Source organism: Brachyistius frenatus, unplaced genomic scaffold, assembly GCF_029030835.1.
Source record: "Brachyistius frenatus isolate BFR_SWC_R1_liver_20210118 unplaced genomic scaffold, ASM2903083v1 Contig_6, whole genome shotgun sequence".
Classification (NCBI taxonomy): Eukaryota; Metazoa; Chordata; class Actinopteri; family Embiotocidae; genus Brachyistius; species Brachyistius frenatus.
In genome coordinates this window covers 3,976,472-3,997,939 of record NW_027210605.1, presented here as the reverse complement: position 1 = coordinate 3,997,939, position 21,468 = coordinate 3,976,472, and the positions used below count along the sequence as shown (strand labels likewise).

At 41.0% G+C, this 21,468-nt stretch overlaps 3 protein-coding genes across 21 annotated transcripts in view; all 3 read right to left on the bottom strand.

Moving 5' to 3' along the window:
- LOC138637015 (ERC protein 2) overlaps positions 1–5,118 on the bottom strand; it is a 154,549-nt gene extending 149,431 nt beyond the window's left edge. For 8 of the 18 annotated variants that reach the window (XR_011312336.1, XR_011312337.1, XM_069725436.1 and 5 more), the window contains exons 1-2: positions 4,525–4,679; positions 1,223–2,359 (exon numbers count right to left, since the gene is read on the bottom strand). Coding sequence is in view for 14 of the 18 variants with exons in the window: in XM_069725436.1 (XP_069581537.1) it covers positions 1,223–2,086 (864 nt within the window). In the remaining 4 variants the exon portion in view is untranslated. Of the gene's footprint in view, positions 1–1,222; positions 2,360–4,524; positions 4,683–4,975 lie in introns of those variants that run through there. The other 10 variants (XM_069725534.1, XM_069725562.1, XM_069725552.1 and 7 more) reach the window with 5 other exon arrangements.
- An 851-nt stretch (positions 5,119–5,969) lies between these two features.
- tlr9 (toll-like receptor 9) lies at positions 5,970–10,168 on the bottom strand. The gene is made up of 3 exons (XM_069725406.1): positions 9,982–10,168; positions 6,738–9,695; positions 5,970–6,619 (listed from the first exon to the last, which is right to left on the bottom strand). The coding sequence occupies exons 1-3, from the start codon at positions 9,982–9,984 to the stop codon at positions 6,413–6,415; spliced, it is 3,168 nt and encodes a 1,055-aa protein (XP_069581507.1). The 5' UTR covers positions 9,985–10,168; the 3' UTR covers positions 5,970–6,412.
- A 305-nt stretch (positions 10,169–10,473) lies between these two features.
- apeh (acylaminoacyl-peptide hydrolase) lies at positions 10,474–21,165 on the bottom strand. 2 transcript variants are annotated; one of them, XM_069725427.1, is made up of 23 exons: positions 21,082–21,165; positions 20,506–20,635; positions 20,283–20,409; positions 20,087–20,174; positions 19,800–19,875; positions 19,598–19,689; positions 18,668–18,742; positions 18,415–18,552; positions 18,203–18,294; positions 18,050–18,090; positions 16,913–17,034; positions 16,620–16,680; positions 16,418–16,515; positions 16,192–16,243; positions 16,001–16,089; positions 15,472–15,610; positions 14,532–14,615; positions 13,908–13,988; positions 13,198–13,286; positions 12,698–12,888; positions 11,372–11,474; positions 11,174–11,280; positions 10,474–11,060 (listed from the first exon to the last, which is right to left on the bottom strand). In XM_069725427.1, exons 1-23 carry the CDS (start codon positions 21,091–21,093, stop codon positions 10,955–10,957), a joined length of 2,193 nt encoding a protein of 730 aa, XP_069581528.1. In that variant the 5' UTR covers positions 21,094–21,165; the 3' UTR covers positions 10,474–10,954. The 2 variants fall into 2 exon arrangements, with proteins under 2 accessions (XP_069581528.1, XP_069581521.1); XM_069725420.1 differs by lacking the exon at positions 21,082–21,165 and having other exon boundaries at positions 20,506–20,921.
- Positions 21,166–21,468: the final 303 nt, after the last annotated feature.

Genomic DNA, 21,468 nt, shown 5'->3' with positions numbered 1-21,468 from the left:
AAAGCAGCAATTAACTGGAGATTGAACTATGTGCGTGTCTCTAAAAAAGACAAAAGGACACCAAGAGAAAGAGACCGAAAGTGATAGAGATAGTAATAATACTAACAAAGTGACATTGTATCTCTATATAAAGTGATATCACACTCGCTACAAACGTGATAGATTGAGTGAATTAAAATTCCGGAGAGCGATCAAGGACACTTGATTTCAGCAAGGTTGAAAGGGGAAAAACATTTTTATTTTTTTAAATAAGGGGAATGTGTGTGTGTGTGTGTGTGTGTGTGTGTGTGTGTGTGTGTGTGTGTGTGTGTGTGTGTGTGTGTGTGTGTGTGTGTGCGCATGCGTGTGTGTGTGCGTGCGTGTGTGTGTGTGTGTGTGCCATTTCATCTCAAGAGTTGGCTCCTTGGTTACGGTGTGGAAAGCGAAGATGTGATTAGAGGTTTTGCATGCTTGTGTGAAAGAGCAATGCAGAAATCTAAACAGAAACTACACAAGCTACTGTATAGTGTGAAAGAATCCCGCAACAAGATGAACTTCCTTTTACATGGATTTTCGGACTTCTGTATTTTTTTTCACCATGAAGACGTAAAATGCTCCACAAACAAATGGAGGAACACGAGGCCGACGAGGTTAAACAACAGAGGGAAGAGAGACAAAGAAAGAACAGATACTATACAGTCGCCATGCAGTGAGGCACACAGATGGATGATGCCTCAGACTGAGTGGGCAGGACACCAGGGAGAGGTGGCACAGGACAGTCTGGTCACTATCCCTTCAGGAGTAGCTGTGAGTTTTTTTAGAATCTGGCTAAGACTAACACTGAGTGGATGCCTCTAGTGCACGTTCCCATGGAAACACAGAGCTGCACAGAAGGCTGCCTATGCAACCTTGAAGAAAGGGAACAAAAGGTATGATGTGAGAGGTATGATGTGCAAAGGAGATGGGTGGGGCAACACAAAAAGTCCAAATGCGAACTGTGCGCACACAAATCAAAGAACTTCATTTTAAAGTAAGATTACCGACATCTGAAATATTTGACGTTGACTCTGGTGATGGTTTCCTGGTGTTAAAAGTGACGCGCTGTTGAATACTGAAGATGCAGTAATTAAAGCAGTAAACGGTCACATTTTAGTGGACAAGATTGCTTGTGGGTTTTTTTTTACAGCTATGATGAAATATGTCACTTTTCAAACAAACTCTTTCAATTTGTCAGTTTTCTCACCTGCAAATCGTCTTGGTTTGTCCTGTACTGGTCCTTCGCTATCAAGGTCCTCACTGCCTCCTCCCGCCTAACCCCCTTGTCCCTCTTTACGTCTGGGCTCCAGAAGTTAACACTGTTCATGCTGGGACCTGTCCTTCCGTCCCGCCCTCCGTCCAGTTCTTTTCGCAGGTTGTCATTCTCTCTCTGCAGCTCCCTCAGCTGAGAATGGAGATCAAATGTGGAAGCCTCTCCCCGCCCGGTCGAATCCAGTGCCTGAGTGTGTCTTCCAGACTGCCGCCGCAAACTGGAAGTCCCCACAGACAGCGAGGTTTGGTCTCCACAGGGGTCTGACGAGTGATGCATCCCAGAGGATGTAATGTTTGGGCTACTTCCCATGGCTGTTGTCCGGCCGGTGTAGGAGGAGCGGCTGGTACTTCTGCCCAGCGTCATGGTGCCTTTGGGGTACCCACCGGAGGGTTCCAAGGACTCCCGCTCACTGGGATACATGGTGCCAGAGGTGGCGTAAGCAGCACTTAAAGACTGGATGTTCTCCATCGACAGGGTTTTACCTCCTGGAGCTGTCGCTGAACCACGAGTTGAGCTTTTCTCTGCTGCTGTGCTAACTTTGATTTTAGAACCCGGCTTTGACACCGACCCTTGAACCCCAGCCACTTTAGATGCTGGCGCAGGCCCTCCCCCTGACACAGAGCCTGGTTCCAGCCCCGAGCGAGCCCCTGGTGCTGAGTTTACAGCCTGTTTGCCTTTCCCCTGTTTGGGGGACCTTGAGAACCGAGAATGAGATGCGCTGCCATCAGTGTGCCCGCTACTCTTTGCAGCAGGGGACAGCTTGCTGTGCGAGGGCTTGGCTCGAATGTTTAAAGGCATTTTTATATGGCAAAATATGTCATCTGAAAAGGAACTGTTTGAGTGGAGATTTTTTTCATGTCCCTACATGGATCTACAATAAATAACAGAAAGAATAAAGGCCACTCTCGGCTTCTCAGTTTTCACCTGCCCATCCCTTACTGTGTAGGGCTTGAGTCTGAGTCTTATTTAGTTGTATTAGAAGAAAGTGGCAGTGACTGTTGGCTACAGGGCTCCCAGACACACAGGCCAGAAGTCTTGTGATTTCAGCTACAGTGCAGGACATCATGGATTCTAGACAGGCAAAAGTAAGAAGGAAAATTTGAGAAAAGATACGTTATCAAAACAAAAAGAATCTCCCCCCCCCCACCCCAAAAAAGAAATTGAGATAAAGAAACAAATTATACTTAGAAAAAAAACTTTACACAGCTGGCATCACTATAATGATAATAAGATTGCCATTGTTCATTTCCTTTGAGCAGTATAAACATGTCTTCCTCCAAAAAGACGTTATTATTTGACAAATTATTAAAAAACGATTTAAATCAGAAGAATTGGTTAAAAAAAAAAAAAAAAGGCTACAACTCAAACAATGCTCTCAGTCAAACTTTCTGTTCACACCATGTCCTATATCTTTCACGGTTGATGAAAACTAAATAATTAAGAATTTGAACAGCCCATGCCATAATCTGTTGCATTTACAGCCAGACATTAAGGACACCACAAATGGAGCAATACCTGTGAGCTACTTCAGGCAGTCAACCTTTGCTGCTCTGCTCTACTCGTGACATTCCTCACCCTCTACAATCACTTAACATACACACCCTCCCAATTTGGTAGTTTACTGTATTTAAGCTGCAAAAATGTCCCATCTTACCCCTTTGCCCGACAATGACTGCTTCCCTGCAGCCCAACCCCCACCCCAGCCTCCACCTGCATAATATTAGCAAAACACCGTCTATATATCTAAGTATCTACATCTGTGGGAGTGATGAGGCCGGAGAATGGTTGCCAAAACGTTCTGCTGCTGTAATTAACCGTTCAGTCGTGAGTTGTCTGACTGAACAATATTTTTTCATATTATTGATACTGTCCCTGCTCATTTTCAGTCTTTCTCTGCTAAGGTGGAACTGGAAACGCAAGGCTGTAGGAAGCTCATGAGCATGGTTTGGAACCGCTGATCTAGTGAACAACTTCACTTACAATTACCACAGTTCTTTGTAATCCTCTCTCATCTTTATTAGGGGTCGTAAGAGCGATGGGAGGACAGGAAAACTCTCATTTCTCAACACCAGACCATAGATTAGGGGCGCAACATGCTATTGCCCACACTTACAGCCTCGCTCAGTATGTTTAGAAAACCCTGGACGGCCACAGTCACCACCGAACACGGTGAAAGAAAAGAAAAGGAGATGACCCAGTATGACCATTTCAGCACCACGGACAGCAATGAGTCGAGTTGTTGCATAGCGCATGGATCCCGAGGACTTCTAAGGTCTGAAGGAAAAACAGAATCGAGTAATTTGCCGTGGCCTTCGCAGTCTGCAGAGGGAATTGGAAGACCGGTCCATATTATCTACCGTCCTTCAGGGGCACTTGCTAATTTATCATCAAACTTAACCATGCTGGAGACATACTGGTACCTCAGGGTTATACTAAAAGTAGAGGGCAAAAAAATATGCACTTGGAATTTAGGCTAAATCCTAGTATGTTAAAACTGTGCCCACATGAGGATACAATCCACAGATATACTATACACCAATATGATACTCAGTGGTACGAGGGTCATGTTGTTTTTGATATGTAAAAAGCTAGGTATTACACAAGTATTTAAAGAAATATCCTCAGGGAATCAAAGTAAGCACAACCCCGTCAATGATGGGACCAGACATCGGGGTCTGACTGTAAAGCATAGGCAAATCCAAATCATAATCCCTCCTCTAATCCAAGAGGATTGGGTGCTGGGAGTCAGTGCACAGAATGCAACTGAGAGATTGGTTAAATCTGCTTGTCAGTCATAACATAGCTGTCAATCCTTTATCCATTATTGTTTGAGACAATGAATTGAGCCTTATGTCCCAGCAATGAGCCACCGATTCTGTGTATAAAAATGAGAGAATGAGGAAACGTTATGATCAATTTGATGTTAAAACCACACGCATATAAACATGCTCTCAAAAGGAAACAGCATGCGTGCTAGCTCGATACTACTAAACCTTTGTCTCCAGATGATATTCGCATTAAGATGGAGGTATTATAAGCCACCGGTCCATTGCAATTGACGCGCGCCCAAGTTTGCGCACAGCTGTGAACTCGCCGTGTCAAGCCGCGGTGGTGACAGTGACAGGACGAAACAATAATGACAGAGAAAGGAAGGACTGATGGAGACGCTAAAATAAATCGCCAAGCGGTAGACGCCTCGCTTTCACATCGGTCCACGAGCGCATGCATGCACTTACTTCTGAGTTGGCCGCCAGCTGTTGCTGCGAAGGAGAAAAGTCGAGTCACCACCCAAACTGCAACAGCATAACTCGCTCGTTAAACGTGCATGACACTATATTATCCAGGCGCTCGCTTCTCACGAGGTTCAACATGCAGCCGACCTCACGCACAAACTATCGAACTGACCCCAAGGTTTATTTCCCGAGTTGGCTCGGGCGGGCGGCACGGTCGTTGCGCGTGTTTGACTGTGCAGCCTGGACACAGACGTCCGAATAATTCTACTACGACCACGGCATGAAGGATTAGTTTCTTGCTCATATGCACACGGCTACATGAGTTCGAGCTAGTACCTTACATAATAATTAATCTGCCACTCAAACTGTGAAGCACAGTTTCATGTGTTTAAATAACGCTGTCCTGCAATGCCACAAAGTGCAGGTGTGCGCTCAAACCCGCGCACGAGCTTACCGGAGAGGCGCCTCTCCATCACTGCGAAGTCCCGGCCGTACCCCGTCCGACCTCGGCGCAGGCACCATGATCTCATCGGCTCAGCTCATGACCTGTCCTGCCATCGGGTCCGCGTGGGCGCGCTCTCCCAGCTGGCGCGTGCGCGACAATAGCACCCACGGTGGGGCAGCACGAACAGCAACGATGATTGGACGGTTTCGGTTGGGTTTTTTTTTTTTTTTTTTTTTTCATACACCTACGTGAGTGTCAGTTGGGCATGGCACTTGCAAGGTCTCGGCGACATAAACACCAAATTTTAAACATTTCATTTGCGATATTAAATCAAATATAACAAATGAAACTGAAATGAAACGTCTGGACCTGGAGGGTTTATTCAGATTTAATGTAGAGTCTTGTACATTTAACACAGTTTAGTCCCATCTCTACAGTAGAAATGGAACTAATCTATGACAGGGTGAGGTCAAACAAGTTTCGAATGTGCCATGAAAGTGTAGCAGGGAAGTGATCTTTGAAAAGTTCACAAGGGGACTGCAGCTGTTTGTGTTTTAATTCAATATAACCCAAAGGTCAAAGCTGTTACTCTCAGAAAAGACGTGCTGTCTGTCAGTTGGAATTCCCAGATCACCAGACAAAGAAGGATCCCAGCTGACAGGCTAAAACAGATGCAAAGTACTCACTTAGCAGTATGAATCTGTGTTGCCATTCACGATATATTGGCATGACATGCTGTTGCCAAATTGAATCTCATTTTCTGGTCAGCAGTTTACAGAATTAGGAAACTGGTGTAGCCACACAGCAGTGATCTTAAACTGAAAATGTCACTCTTAAATTTACAGAGGAATCACAGGTAACTTCTTTTTTTTTCCACCTCTACGGTTGATAAACCTGGTAATGATACATAACCCGTCTGACAACATCAGGAGTTTCATTTCCTCAAAAAATCGACCCAAAGAGAAGTGAAATTTTTTGATTAAGGGCGGGGTAGGTTTTCAGTCAGAGAGCTACCTTAGGCTACCAAGTTACTTAGGTGAAATCAAGTCAAGTTTAATTGTATAGCCCAATGTCAGATTTTTATTTACATTGCAAGATATGTCTCTGCCAAAGCTCTCTGGAGACAAAAATTATTTCACTTCACAAAAGAAAAAATAATGATAATATCGTAAATGTAGAAGTCCACAACATCAAAATCTAGAAAGCAAATGACATTTATAAAACCGTATAAAGCAACCAAATTGTCAGATACAACACAATCTTGAAAAGTAAAATAGACACATTAAAGAGTTTTGATCAACAAAAAATAATGGCTACATAGCTAACAAACTAAATAGCATATGTGACATCATGAATCAAAGAGTACATTTGTCAAAACGTATAGGTAATAGAAAGAAGGAAGACTATTTTTCACTGTGGTTCTCTATATGACCAGTTAAAAGAAAGTTATATAAAACTCTCGCTCATGTTGTTGTCATAAAACTTGATGTTATCTGATGACAGTGACATTTGCATTTGATTCCAGAATAGAGGTTGAGCCCTCGGGTTTCTCGGCCAGGACAACACCGATTTTCTGCACAACCTCTTCCTCAGCTGAAGATACTTCAGTTTGGGAAACATCTCATCCAACAGAACCAGCACAGCTGCATCCACCTTTTTGTTAGACAAAATTTGAAATCATTCAGGGGTTGTGAAACATTACATCATCTTAGATGGAGTAAGACTGACAACAAACACAAATGGAAATAGAAAAAAAGGTAATTTGACTGACCTTCTCATCCAGAAGCCTCTGTTGAACCATGAAGAAAGCCTGGCGGATGATGCCATTCACCGTCTCATTGCCATTAACACCCCGGGACAGCACAAACACAGTCTTCACACTGCTGTGGACAGCATTATGTAGATTCTCAATACATGAAAGCCCAGGAATCCAGTCCCTTTCTTCCAAGCAGAGACTAAATTTCCTGTGGCCGGACTTCTCCAGATTGACAGTTAGCTCATTGTAAACCCAGTCTCTCACAGCATGGTTCCTGGTGTCAAACACCACAAAAGCATCATAGCGATGATGTGAATCACTACCAGCCAGCTGGGAGTAGCCTTTGTGTCCTGCCCAGAGCACCTGCAAGCAATACCACATATCCCAGCCATAGAGATGCTTCAGTAGCGGAAGAGCAGTAAATGTAACAGCCAAGAAGGAACAGACGAGGAAGGCCAAGCTGCCATATATGTCCTGGCAGGAGTGCTGGTCCACGGACAGTATACTCTGGCCCTGTTGAGACTCTGGGAATTCACAGTGTATGCGTGTGGTCAGATAAGGAATCTGTACCGGAGTAGTACGCAATAAGTCAGTGAACCAGGATGTATCGCAGTCACATTTAAAGGGGTTCTCGTGCAGGGTGAGTTTCTGAAGGGCGCTACCATTTTTAAAGGGGGCAGGGAGATGCTGATGGTTCAACTGTTTGATCAGATTGTGACTGAGATACAGATAATTCAAGGACTTTGCCTTACTGAAGAACTCCTCAGGAATAAAACTGAATTGATTGTGACTGAGGTCCAAGTATGAAAAATTGGCCCCAAATCTAACTGCTTCACGAGGCAAATAGAAAAGGGAGTTTTGGCTCAGGTCCAGGCGATATAAATTGTTGAGTGCTGAGATGTTTCGCCACGGGAAGTAGTGGAGTAAATTGCTGCTGATGCTGAGGGCCTCAATGCTTGTTGGGAGGTTACACAGTATTTCTGCTGAAACTAACTTCAGATCATTGTTAGAGATGTCCAGGTAAATGAGGTTCGTCAAGTTTTGGAAGAAATGAGTATACTTGTTGTTATCTGACTCCCACATGATGTCCAGGTGATTTCCATAAAAGTAGAGGTACCTTAAAGAACTGCTGATCAGCCTTTGATCTATTCGCATGCCAATTCTATTGTTTGCCAAACTTAGGACTTCCAAATTAATCAGATTTCGAAGGAACTCAAAACGATGGCCCATGCCCTTCATATTGAAATGATAATCGTTGTTACTAACATCTAATACCTTCAGGGTGTATTTAAGTTCACTAAGAGCATCATTATAATAAAAATCAAGCCTATTGTATGAGAAATTAAGAAACACTAAATTATTCATGCTATCAAACAGCCTACTCTTCAATGACTGGCTCATATAATTGAAGGAAAGGTCTAAACAAACGGCGTTTTCCATGCCCAAAGACACATTTTCGTGAAGTAACAGAATGTCATTTTGAGACAGGTCAAATGTCAGTTTAGAGTTACAAAAATATGTTTTAAAGTCCCATAGTGATGGAATTTTTGTTCCATTGATCTGCAACATGTTTGATTGGTTGGATTCCCAGATGTCCTTTCTTGATGGGACTTCTAAATCCATTAGAAAGGAGAGATCTTGTACATTGTCCGTATACAAGTTCTGGTTCCGCCAGTTTTCCTGTGCCACAATCTTAGATGATGAATTTGAGCAGGATGGAAAGAAACGAAGCCTGTTTTGGGAGAGGTCAATATTGATGAGAGATGGTAACTGCTTCAGAGCTCTCAAGTCAAGAGATGTAATAAAGTTCATTCTTAGTTCTAGTGTCATTAGATTTTGAAGTTTGGACAAAACTTGAAGGCTTTGTCTTGAAAGTGTGTGAAAAAAGTTACCACTCAGAAGAAGATATTGTAGACCAGATATATTGCCAATATGTGGGGAAAGGAAAAGTTGCTGAAATGTCCGGAGTGGTTCATAGTTATAGATAAGGCTAATCCATTCAAGGCCCTTCAACTCACTAAAGAAGGTGCCATTTTGTATATCATATGCTAAGAGGTTGTCAGAGAGGTCCAATCTCTTTAAATTCTTCAGTGGTGTGAAAAGACCCTCTGGAAATGTTTTCAGAGAGTTTCCCCTCAAGCTAAGGAAGGTGATGGAGCTGTTCTCAGCATAGAATGAGTTTGGATGGAGCTTTAGGGGGAGATTTTGTGGGCAAGGAAAGCAGGGCCTCGCTGCATGGTCACAACGCTGACAATTCCACTCCAAAGTCAAATTTTTGAGGACACTCAGATTGGCAAATGCTCCTTCTAAAACCTCTGTGATTGCATTCTCCCTTAAATCCAGATGCTTCAGTGAGGGGGGCAGTCCTTTTGGGACAGCTGTCAAGTTATTATACCCTAATGTAAGGGTTTTGAGTTCAGGGAGGTTTCTGAAAACTTCTTCACTGATGTTAAAGAATTGGTTGCAAGGGTTTGCATAAAAACAGTTCTTGGAGAGGAGAAGACTTTCAAGCTTTGGTGTATTTAAAGGGATGATGATGTTGAAGATGCAATTATTCTGTAGATCAAGTACCGTTAGGCTGTCAGGTAACCATGGTATGGTGGTAAGGCTGTTCCCGGATAGATACAGACGTTTAAGCTTTCGCAGGCTCTTGAAAGCATACTGGTGGATCTCCATTTTGCATGGGTGTTCTTCTGAGGCGCTTAGTCCACCTGGTTGGCAATTCCCCATTATTTTCAAAACATCAAGGTTTGGGACACCTGCGAATGCATCCTCCCCCACATGCTGAATCTTGGTCCAACTTAAATTGACTGCCACTACGGAATTAGCCTTGATCAAGGGGATACGTTTTAGTGGTCTGTCAGAGCAGTCGACTGTAGTGACACCCATATTAGTGTCACACGGGAAAAAGTTGATATTTATAGTCCACACTAATTGAAGAAGCTGAAAAAGGATGATATGTTTCACCAGAGCCTGAAAAAAAAAAAAAAGGAACCATACTCAGTTCAGTTGATTGTTGATGACTCAGAGAACGGAATTTGCGCACTTACATAACCTTATTAGAAAGTACATTCAATCAATATCACACTATGCATCCTACATTCAAAGTAGCTTTGAAGAACAAAATCCCTTTGACTTTTTGAAGATGTTCCAGTCAGCCGTTTCTGTCCTTACAATGTTACAGCAGTGTAAGTTCATGATTTTCCGCAGTGCAATGCAGAACATTCTTACTAATAAAATATAAAGTTATCTCACTTACCATGATAATGTAGAGAATGCACCTTAACAATCACATCAGGAGGTAGATGATTCAATCTTCCAGGTGTCGAGACAACAAGTTGTGTCTAGAAGTATGTGCAGTAACAAGAAACAGGATGCATTTCTGCAGAAGTGAAAGCGGAGCAGCTGGATGCAAAGCATGTGACCCAAGTCAAATTCATGGGGGATAGATATAGAGATCACCTCAAGTAATTCAAATATATATATATATATATATATATAATAAACAATAATGTCCTTGACATAAAAACTACTTAAGGATACATGAATACACAATTTTTTTCTATGCTCTCCATTTCTGAAATGACTAAGAGATGCGATTTTCGATTAGTGGACAACGTTGACAAAGAATAATTTCCTTAATCCATTTTTCTAAAGAAAAGGAAATACTGTACCATGTCATGACCTGCTTCAAGAATTAAACAACAGAAACGCATGTCCGTGTGTACAAAGTTTCATCCCACACTGAGTATTTTCACAATCATTTTATTAAGTGCACTGTATTGTGAAAAAAAATCAGTTACCATAAGCTCAGCAAAAGAAAAACTGATTATAAAATTACTTATTTTATGAATATAATATCAAATTAAACTAACACACTGAAAAGCCCTTTATTCATGTAAACGTTGCAAAAAATAATAACCGCATCGATAAAATGTGTTTCTGCTGAATCAAAACTTTTATACTTGAAAGCTGTGTTAAAACTACTATCTCCCCATCCACTTAATAGTGGCAATCAAAGTACCAACTGATAGATTACAAGTAAAATACAATTACACAAGGTATGTTCTGGTTGTAGAGCACTTTTAATGCTTTGGCTTGGCTTGGACTTCAAACTGTCCTCGAAACAGGAACATAATATACCTTACACAAAGTAGTGTCTTGCTGTCTTTTCCTGGCAGCATCAACAGCATCAGCACACTACACTACTTTGTTCATCTGAAATTTACCAGTCACTGACTCAAGTGTTGAATTATCCACAGAGCGATGTTCATAAAGCCATCTGATTCAGCGTCTACCTTAGAGAGAGAGTGGTTGTTCCCGGGGTACCACAGCAACCTAAGCAACACACATCAGAGCATTACTGAATGACCGACAGCAGCATATACTCTTCTTGCACAGTGCACATCAGACACAGCCAATAAAAACATGCCACTCGAGAAGATGCTTACCGAACTGGGATCTGCTTTGCTTTCAAAGCTCTGTAATATTCAATTCCTTGCTTGTTAGGCACACGCTTGTCGTCCTCCCCTAAGGTGAGCAGCACTGGTGTTTGTACCTAGATGAGAGATCACCTTAGATTACTACAATGTGTAACAACACCGATGAAGTCACATGCACACACACTCAAGAGACATACACAGATATACCTGTGTGACGTATTTAATGGGGGACTTGTTCAACATCTGTTCCCAGACAGCAGGGTCAGAAAGACGGTCGGTACCGTAGTCGTAGCCAGCCTCAACCATGCACCTGCAAAAATCATAGTCAAACGCCAACAAGAAGAAAATGATCACTGCATGGCTTTGACATCTTTTGTTCCTCTTTTGTCTGCGTTATTGAAAACATTCCTCTCTCTCTCACAGTGAGGCAGAACAATGCCCTTTATCCCACTCACCTGCTTACAGCTTTGGGCTGGGTGATATATTGCATTGAAAAATTCCAAAATTTGTTCAAAGAGATACGTGCTTCCTGTGTTTTCTCTAAAATAAAACCAGTGCTGTAATGTAAGCTATTGCCATTTACTTTGATAACCTTGTCAGTAAATATTTCGAGTTGCATCCTTTATTTCACATCAGCACCAGAGTTACACACCTTTTTGTCACTGCTGGTATGTGTACATTTGCATTTTCACCATGTACCTGAAACTTGAGCAGAGAGCGCAGATGCAATTTTTGAAAATTGGCAACGAAGACCTTTGTGATGGTTCATAACGTCTTGGACAATGAAACAATGAGCCAAACGAGGTGTTTTGAGTGACACTGGCGTGTCATGAGAGGCAGAATGACCAAGACCGAAGAAGGCACATCAGATCAGGAGCATGCTGTCCGTTTTATTTAACATTCGCGAGCTTGGGCACCATGAATTTGTACCCCAGGGTCAGACTCTCAACGCAGAGTTCTACAGTGACGTTCATAGGCATTAATGGCAAAGGGTTTCTTCAATTTCACAACGTGCCCGATCACGCTGCGTTAATAAACGAGTTTCTCACCCGCAACAGCACAATTGTCGCTCCCCACCACCCCTACACCCGTACAGAACTGGACTTCCGGAGGGCTTTCCTAAGGTGACGGGAGCTTTTGCTGCAGAAGGGGGCTACTTTAAAGAGGATGGCGGCCAGATTGGAAACAGGTACAGTTTCTCGGTTGACATAGGTGCAGCATCTTAAATTTTTGATTTGCACCTCACATATAAAAGGATTAATAGCTTTAGAGTAGCGTGTTTCTCTTGTTGCTCTTGTAAGATTTACAGCAAAGTCAATGAGGAAAGGTTTCCAGTTTGATAAAAGAAAACTTTCATGGAATCCTGTTTTGTCTTTTCATTTGTCTTCAATTGCTGTGGAAAGAAATCAAATCCAAAATACATTTTTCAAGGTTATCACTGACAAAACACCACAGCTGCACGATACTGACACAGTTGCTAAATGAATCAACAAATGTGAGCAAGAGTGTGAGAATGTGCATGCAGAGACCCACCAGTCAGGGATGTCTGTGCTGCCAATCATAGAGGCCAAATTGATGACAGGGTTGCGGGCCACGCAGGCCTTGTAGAACCCTGGGTACTGGCCAATTAGATGACAGGCCAGGAAACCACCATGGGAGCCCCCAGAAACTGCCACCTTCTGCATGTCGAACTTGCCACTTTTCAGAACACTTTCAACGGCAAACTAGTCAGAAGAAAAACGTGGAAAATATGCAAAACAACATTTACAGAGAGGAGAGCGAAGGCAGGAATGAACCTTTTGTTATTCTGAGCCATGATTTCAGAAACTATGGCAACTAACATCCACATAATATAGAATACAATTAACTCAACAGTATAAACAAAGATATCACCATCAAGCAACACTGGAAGTCATTTGTACCAGCAGGAGCCAAAGATACTTTTAAAGCTAATCATTGTCATGATTTGAAAAACATGATAATCTTAGTTCTAAACAGCATTTGATCCTTTGTCTGATTGGTTTTGTTCTTACTTGAACATCTCTGACATCCTGAGTGCCAACATTGCCTGGTAAAGACAGGATACTGTCCTGGCCGTACCCAAGAGAGCCACGATAGTTCACTAAAAACATAAAGCAAATGCCAACAAGAAATTGTATTATTAATAATAACATCAGTGGTAGATATTATGCTGTATTCTTATACAGATAAACATAAAATGTTGAGAGGTGAAAGTACACAAAAAATGTACAAAGTGAGCTTGATCATTTTTTTTTCAGTTTGACCAGGGTTTGAAGCAGAAACCTGGTTTCAATAAACGTGAAGTAGTCAAGCTCGCCTTGGCCTGAGTGGTTAATCTATGAGCAGATTTCCACTTAGTTGTCACCGACAGTCTAGATTTACTGAACAACTACAACTTCCCCAAGGAAACCACTCAGGAAAACACAATGTAAACAGATCAGTGGAGCTATTGTTAATGAACATTGATGCTTTATTCATGCTCATACGTTGTAAAGGATAGATGAACCTGCACATCCAGTACAGAAGGCCACAGAACACCAAGTATGACCTTTAAATTCATAGAAACTAAGTTAAATGTTTCAAGAGCACACACTCCACAGTTATCAGCATTAGAACGAAAGAAAGCCTTGATCATTGCCACTCACATAAGAGTTCACTACCTCTCTGTCCTCTCAGCAGGTGTCACATAACAGAACATCACATTGTCATATAAACAACTTACCCAGTAAAATAGCAAAGCCCATTTTACATAGCGCTGAAGCGGACAGAAGCCACTCAGCTACAATCACTGAGTGAGGGCCACCTAGTAAAAGAAACAGATTGACAGTTTGTATTTCAAGCTTTTGGTCTAAGTCCCATCCTGTGAGGTATTAATGTCACATAATAATAATAATAATAATATAATTAGTATTCAGAGTTTAAACATTTGAAATATATTACTAGACTAACATGAGTCTGTTAGTAACTCTGTTACAAAACCTATACAAAAGATCATTCTTGTTTTTTTAGAGTGTGATTAAACATTTTGTCACTAAGAGCACTATTGTCATAGCAACCACTGTCTGCAATGTCAATCTTATCAGCAGTGGGTCTTAACTGAACAGAAATAAATCCCCAAAAGACTCCATCCTAAAAATAAATTCAGCATGAATTAAATATTTATTTATTTATTAAATATAATGTTTATCAATAAAGAACATCCACTGTATTACTTTTGCTTTTTTAGGACACTCCACTAAGTCAAAATTGCACAACAACTAACAATTATATGACACTATCTAACTGTTCATTTTATTTGCACTAGAAAGCAAATAACGGCTAAAGAACCATAGTCAGAGTAACCTACCATGAGGAGTGACAATAAGAGGGAGCTTCAATTCATCCTTAACCTCCTTTGGTTTGATCAGCAAAGCTTCAAAATCAAGGCCCGCTAGAAAACAGAACAATTTGTTAGTCCCATTAACACTACATCCAGTACTGCTTTTTAGAGCATGACTGATTTAAACGAGTATTTTTTTGACGATTTCATTGGTCGATATTGGCCTATCACAGACACATCGGTATCAGTGTAAATGTTGTCTGACATGTAAACATTATTTTATAGAACATATTGCAGAAAACAATTCCAGGGGTAAATTAGAAATAGCTTAATTTGGGTGTTTTACATTTTATAGTTAATTAAAATGATTACATTCCCTGTAAAGTTCAGTGTTTCAATGCAGTGATGTCATTTTTGGACAATAAAGTTTACTATTAAATTGTAAAGTACCCCGCCTCCATTACTTATCTTTGTCACAGGTGTTTGATAACTACATCATTTTAGTCAATATCTCTAGATCAGAATTGTTTACTTCCTAATATCAGTAACAGGATAGACTGCAAAAATCCAGCATCAGTTGGGCTCTGCATCTCCTTGATTGCACAATCTTTTCAATTCTCCAGAAACCTAAATTATTCTATCTGATGTAAAACAAATCAGTGACCCAATATGATACTCTTACAATAAACCTTAGAATTTTCATATTTTCACAATCAATAATATGCTGATCAACTCTGATGATTTTTAAGATGTGCAGCGATGGCATCGAGCTGGAATGCAGTGTATACAGAGGTGTTTCTTACATATTCTGTACCCATCATGTACGTGAAACAAAATGGAGAGTGGACAAAACTAACTGTATTGTTTTAGACCGCTAAATGAAACGGGAAAACACTACGTATCCTTCCAAGTACTCCACCTATGACTCCTTTTTAGAACTTACTAAGAAAAGACTTTTTCTGCTTACGGTATTGACTGTTGTCTTGCTCTGTGGGAGGGGTGAAAGTCACGATCTGCCAATCGATATCTGGCAACGTCTGAGAGGCTTCCAAAGTAACCCAGACCACTTGCTCCTGGGAATCCCTACTCGGAAGGAAACCCACCCTCTGGACACAAGAAACGAAACTCCCATAAGGGAAGGGGAAAAAAATGTCTGACTTGTTCGTATTTCTTTGAGCCACTCCCAATTGACTCAGCCACCGCTAATCCCAGAGTAGCCCAAAACAGTGACACACAGATAGTGGGAGAGGAGGAGTATCAACTGAAATAATCTGCCAACGTCAAAGTTTCTACCAACATTCTACAGCCGCTGAGTCAGACGGTGACACAGTAGCTCCTCCATCACATGAAGTTTTTTTTAATTTTTTTTTTTAGTATTAAAACATCCCCCAATCTTGTTCCAAAAACCCCATTTATATAACAGTGTGTGACATACTCTCTATATACTATATATGAAAATAGAATGAAGTTTTCTTGATAAAAAGCAGGGATCCTACCAGACTAGGAGGGCAGTTGGGAGACGAGCAACTGATGACCATTAGATCTCTTTCAATGTTCAGCAGACACCAGTTACCAACATCAGACTCTGCAGACAAACATCATCAGACACGGGTAGAAATAAACACATTGAAGCAGTCCAAGAAACTGTCAACGCACAACATCAGTCCAAACAAGTTAAGTGACTTACTTGCAGTCAGAGAGGTGATGTTCCCTGTGCTTGTATCCACCATCAAGAGATCCTATAGGACCAAAAACACAAGACTGTGACTCTTTTCTTTTTTTTTCCAGATAGAGAAGAATTTCAAGATTATCAGCCTAATTACCCTTACATGCTAAATGTAAATTTAATCAGAAAGCCCTACTGTCAAATTTTTTCACAAAATAACGAGTCATTTCCGAGGAGCTGAATGTACCTTGCGGCTGCGCTGAGGACAAGCAACGATAATACGCTGACTGTCAGCTGACCAGCATTGAGGGGACAACTGAGAACAGTAGATACCAGCAAAGCCATCTGTAAAGCAACACATCAACACACACAGACACAACTATTAACATATGCAGAGTTTAATATACAGTGAAAAAGGTGCATTCATGTGACCATCAGTTATTACTCACCCTCTCTAGGTCGCTTCACCACATCCACCACCACCGAGGTTTGCTTAGTATACCAGTCGTACTAGGAATAAAGTATACCAAAAAAAAGAAGATATAAAGTGCATATTTACTGAGTTACAAATGTATCTCAGCTTGAACAAATTCATATATCTGAAGAATACAATTTTTTGTATGTTTCACTGTGTAAAGCAAACATCGATTTGAATTCATCATCTTTGGTGAAGACAGGACACTTTGTAAAGAAAGGAAAGTAAACGTGTTTTATGTTAAAGAGAGGCTCCACTCTGTCTTACCATGCAGAGCCTGCTGCACTGCATGTGTGGTCCATAGACAGAACATTCCAGGTAGACAATTCGACACTGGTCCGGGCTCAGCCTCGGGGAGCACACTGCACTAGTGCCTGATGAGAGCTGCTCTGATGGGCACAACAAATACAAGTGTAAATCAGCAATGCAATATAGCTGTGCTCATTTAGAGGTCAACCAGATAATCAGGCCGAGACATTTTTTTTAGAAGCAGAATCAGCAAAATGTTTTTCCATGTAGATGCAAATCATAAGAGAATTTGTTTTTAGAAAGCATTTCTCACATCCATTAAAACACCTCTGACACATTATTCTGGCCATATGGTTATAAAATGTGGGCTAAACTTTTGCAGTCATGGGGTACATGTTGGAGAAGTTAATTTAATGGAAAGACTGACAACAAGTGGCATTGAAGTCACATCTGACCTGCTTTCAGTTTATTTGTCCCCACAAAAGTAATCTCTCAAAGATGTAACACAACACTATCAGCTCATTGTCCACAAAACAAGACAGGGAGGGAAAAAAACTAAAATTGTTACTTTAAAATGTGGCACACTCTCTCCCAAATTATCCACCAACATAACAATCTGTTCATTAAATGAAATGACACACTTAAGAATTCTTGTCACTCAGCAAATATGCACAAACACTATTGGCTTAGAAGAGCGGCATTTAACAATGGAACGGGACACGTAACAAAAGTAATCCCGTCATAAGCCACATAACGGTGCATTGCCTCTTGTGAATAGAACATATTCTAATGATGTAATCCATTAAATCACACTTCAGGATGTTCTGTTATCAACAATGTAATCCATTAAATCACTTCAGTATATTTGCTTATTAATGATTAAATTTGTGGGTGACAATAAACTTAAATCTTACATCAGCTGATGAATGGTCTATCAGCTTTTTGCTGCTCCAAACTATCTTTATTATTTTGGACTTTAGTGACTATTTTCCACTGGAATAGATGCGAGTTGTGAAATACATCAATTCTTTCTGAAACAAACCAGGTATTGAGGTTTTTAAAGTTGTTAAACCTAATACCATAATTTACCTAAATTGTACTTATGAAATGGGTATTACAGGCCCCTTAGACAGAAGAAAAAAAGTATTCACTCACCACATTCCCCACCAGTAAGATCCACATAGAACAAAGATGACCTGATGGAGAGAATGGAAACGGAAATGACTTGCAGTATTAGCCTATGAGGAGATTTCTGACTCTCCAGCTGTACATTCGGACTTTTCTCTGATTAATGTCAAATGTAATCACCTCCTGTTTGGGCAGTACTTGAGGCCAAGTCTGAAAGGCTCATGCCACCAGCCTACAAAAACCACGCCTGTGTCACCCGGAGCCCAAAATGCCTGCAGACACAAGTTCAGTGTCAGCGAGACCATCAGAGTGCAAGAGCAAAAGAGTAAGCGCGCACTAGATGTGCACATTAAAACAAAACCATTCATTATTGCACAGACTGTTGTGCCAACCTGTCCAGGAGAGATATTGCCAGGCACTCCTTCCAACACGGAGACGTTGTCACCCTCAATGTCCATAACACAAAGCACTGGGCAGCTCTTACTAACCAAACCCTCTCCCCAGTCCTCATGGAAGACAAACTGCTCCCCCTGCAGGTATATAAAAAAAAACAAAAGCACTACAAATGAACCTGCAGAGGATAGTGATCAAAGAACATTGAACGGGGAAAACATTTAGCATTTCAAAAACATGTACTGCATTTACTTTGACAGCCTCCTTCTTTTCGACTCTCATGGTCTCCTCCTCGTCTCCAATAGAAGACAACTCTGGTGACTCAGTCTACAAAGAGAAAAGGAGACAGTAGTATCAGTTATTGCCTACTAGTCATTTGCTGTTAATATATGAATACCATATATTTAAGCTAAATGGAGGACTGATGTGAATTCATACATGCTTCACTTCTCCCATAGCTACATTACAACCAGTGTTTTCTAGGTATTTTGCTTTTGAAAATTAATGGAAAATACCTGAGGTTCATTCAAATTGGAACTACTTTAAAAAAAAAAAAAAAAAAAAAAAAAAAAAAGACGTTTTAAATGTTTCAAAGACAATTAGACATGAGCAATGAGCTTCCTTTCACGACGATTGATATCTTAAATTGTATTTGAGTGGCTGGTGAGTCTTTGGAGTGTAAATCTGCGAAAGTCATTAGTTCATCACGGAGGTATGTTGCATAATCCAGCATGTTTTACAAGTTTTCGTTTCAATTGTAAAACAATTAATTTAATAGAAGCGCAGAATGTATATATTTTATTGTATATACTGTGCATTTTTATATTTAATATTTTTATTGTTGTTTTATTGCTTTCCTGTACCTATAATGCTGCTGTAGAAAAAAAAAAGTCCCTTTGTGGGATTAATAAAGTATCTATCTATCTATCTATCTATCTATCTATCTATCTATCTATCTATCTATCTATCTATCTATCTATCTATCTATCTATCTATCTATCTATCTATCTAGCAACTTATAACAATAATGTAAAACAGGGCAATCCCTGTTTCATGTGTCTGCCTAAATCAAAGTTTTCGAGGCTTTTGACATCAGAGAAATCTACAGGGAGCGGGGCAGCAGTTATCTGCTCTGTTAGATTCAGTGTTCATCAACCCTCAAAACCAGTTTTGCTGACAGACCTGGAAGAAAGATTCTGCCTTGGGTCTCTTTCTCTCTGCCACGTACAAGAGGTGGGTCTCCGAGTGAGACCAAACCAAACAGCCAAACTGCTCTGAGAATGCAAAACACAGTGTGATTAGCACAGGCACATATAGAGGTTCAGATATAGCTTCAGATAACTGCTTTCAAAAAAAAAAAAAAAAAACAACAACTTTGACTTACCATCTTCATAGACTTTGCCATGCTTTTTTAAGGCAGTTAGATTGATGCTCTTCATCTTGATGTTTTTACTCCAGATCTGAAGGGGCAAGAAGAGGTCGAGAGAAGACAAGAGGTCAAAGATATTGGTATTAAAATGAGAATAAGTCAGACAGTGGTTTAAAACACGAGCTACAAGTGGAACATTAAACGGAGTCCCCTGTATGGTGCTCACGTGATAAATAAAACAATAATAACAAAGACAAACAACAGGGAGGGTGAGAGACCGAGCTGGACAGAGAGCCACACACCTCCAGAAACTGTTTGTCCTCTCCTTTGACTGTGCATTCTCTGACTACTGCCTTCATATCACCAGAGGGAGAATCCTTGCTTAGCACCCTGACAGGAGAAACAAACCATTAATTTAGGCCAAAGAGAAAATGTCACCTAGCTGCAGCAATTTAAAAAAAAAAAAAAAAAAAAAATTAAGCAAAAATGTGCACATACTCTCCTTTGATCTCAGTGCAGTTTCCTGAGGCTCCAGAGTAGACAACCGACTTGTCATCGTGGAATACAATATACTGCCGGCAAAACTTGACGTTCTCGTTCCTCTCCAGATCACGCTGGTTCCATTCTGCAGAAGTGTGTAAACAACACGTCATTAATATCAATCCCCTTCCTCCCCCCATACCGGAATGCGAACACCTGAGTTTGGCAAAAGATCACTTACCTGTGTAGATGTTGCTGTATTTGCCTCCATACTGAGAGGTGACGACGGGTCCCACATCCGCTCTGCTCAAAGAGGGGAAGAGGCTGAGCTCCCTGTAGAGTCCGGCGATTTCCTCCGGGTTGGTCATCACCTGACACCACGTAGCGGAATAAGTCACACCACGTCTCGGTGAAACCAAATGTCTAACAGCGAACAATGCCCTATTCATGTCGTAGCTAAGAAGATAGCCGCCCGTGCAAAGTTAGTGAAGTTAACACAAGAGTTCACCGCCCAAAAAACACGTGGTCTTTTCTATATTATCGGTCTACTTTGTTTCGCAACGCAATCAAGCAATGGCTGTGCGATAAACGGAGCGACCAAGGTGGTTTGATCTATCTGTATTTTGGGGCGGATTGTACCACCAATCTTACCAGGAAGTAAACAACTAAACCAGTGACCGTCAGCTGGCTTGACTCGTTAAATTCAGGTCTTTACCAAAGCGTGCGACAGCGTCATTTATTTTTTTTTTTTTTTTTTTTTTTTAAAGTGTATGTTATCCACACAGAAGCAAGTCAGCCAGCTAAAGTTCAGTCTTACCTGCGACTCCATGACAGAGACGGTGTGTGTCGCCGGTCAGCAGATAACGATCCTCTGACAGCACAATGGAAGGAGGCGTGCCGGTATCAAAGCTTTTCAAAAGGGGGAGAGGAGGAACGCTTACGATTTCCTGTAACTTCAACAATAAAACAAAGTTCCTGAATGAACCAAAACATCGCACAGCCGGAATTGATTAAATGTTGAATTCGGATGAAAAACAACAACAACAGCAACAGCAAAAAAAAAAAAATGAGCCGAGCAACTTTAGACTTCAGTCTTACTGCATAGAAAGTATGTTGATAACGAACATTTTCGTCTTGCTTTTATTGTGAAGGCACACGTAACACCCCGACCGGAACTGTAAAATCACGTATAACCGAGCTTGCA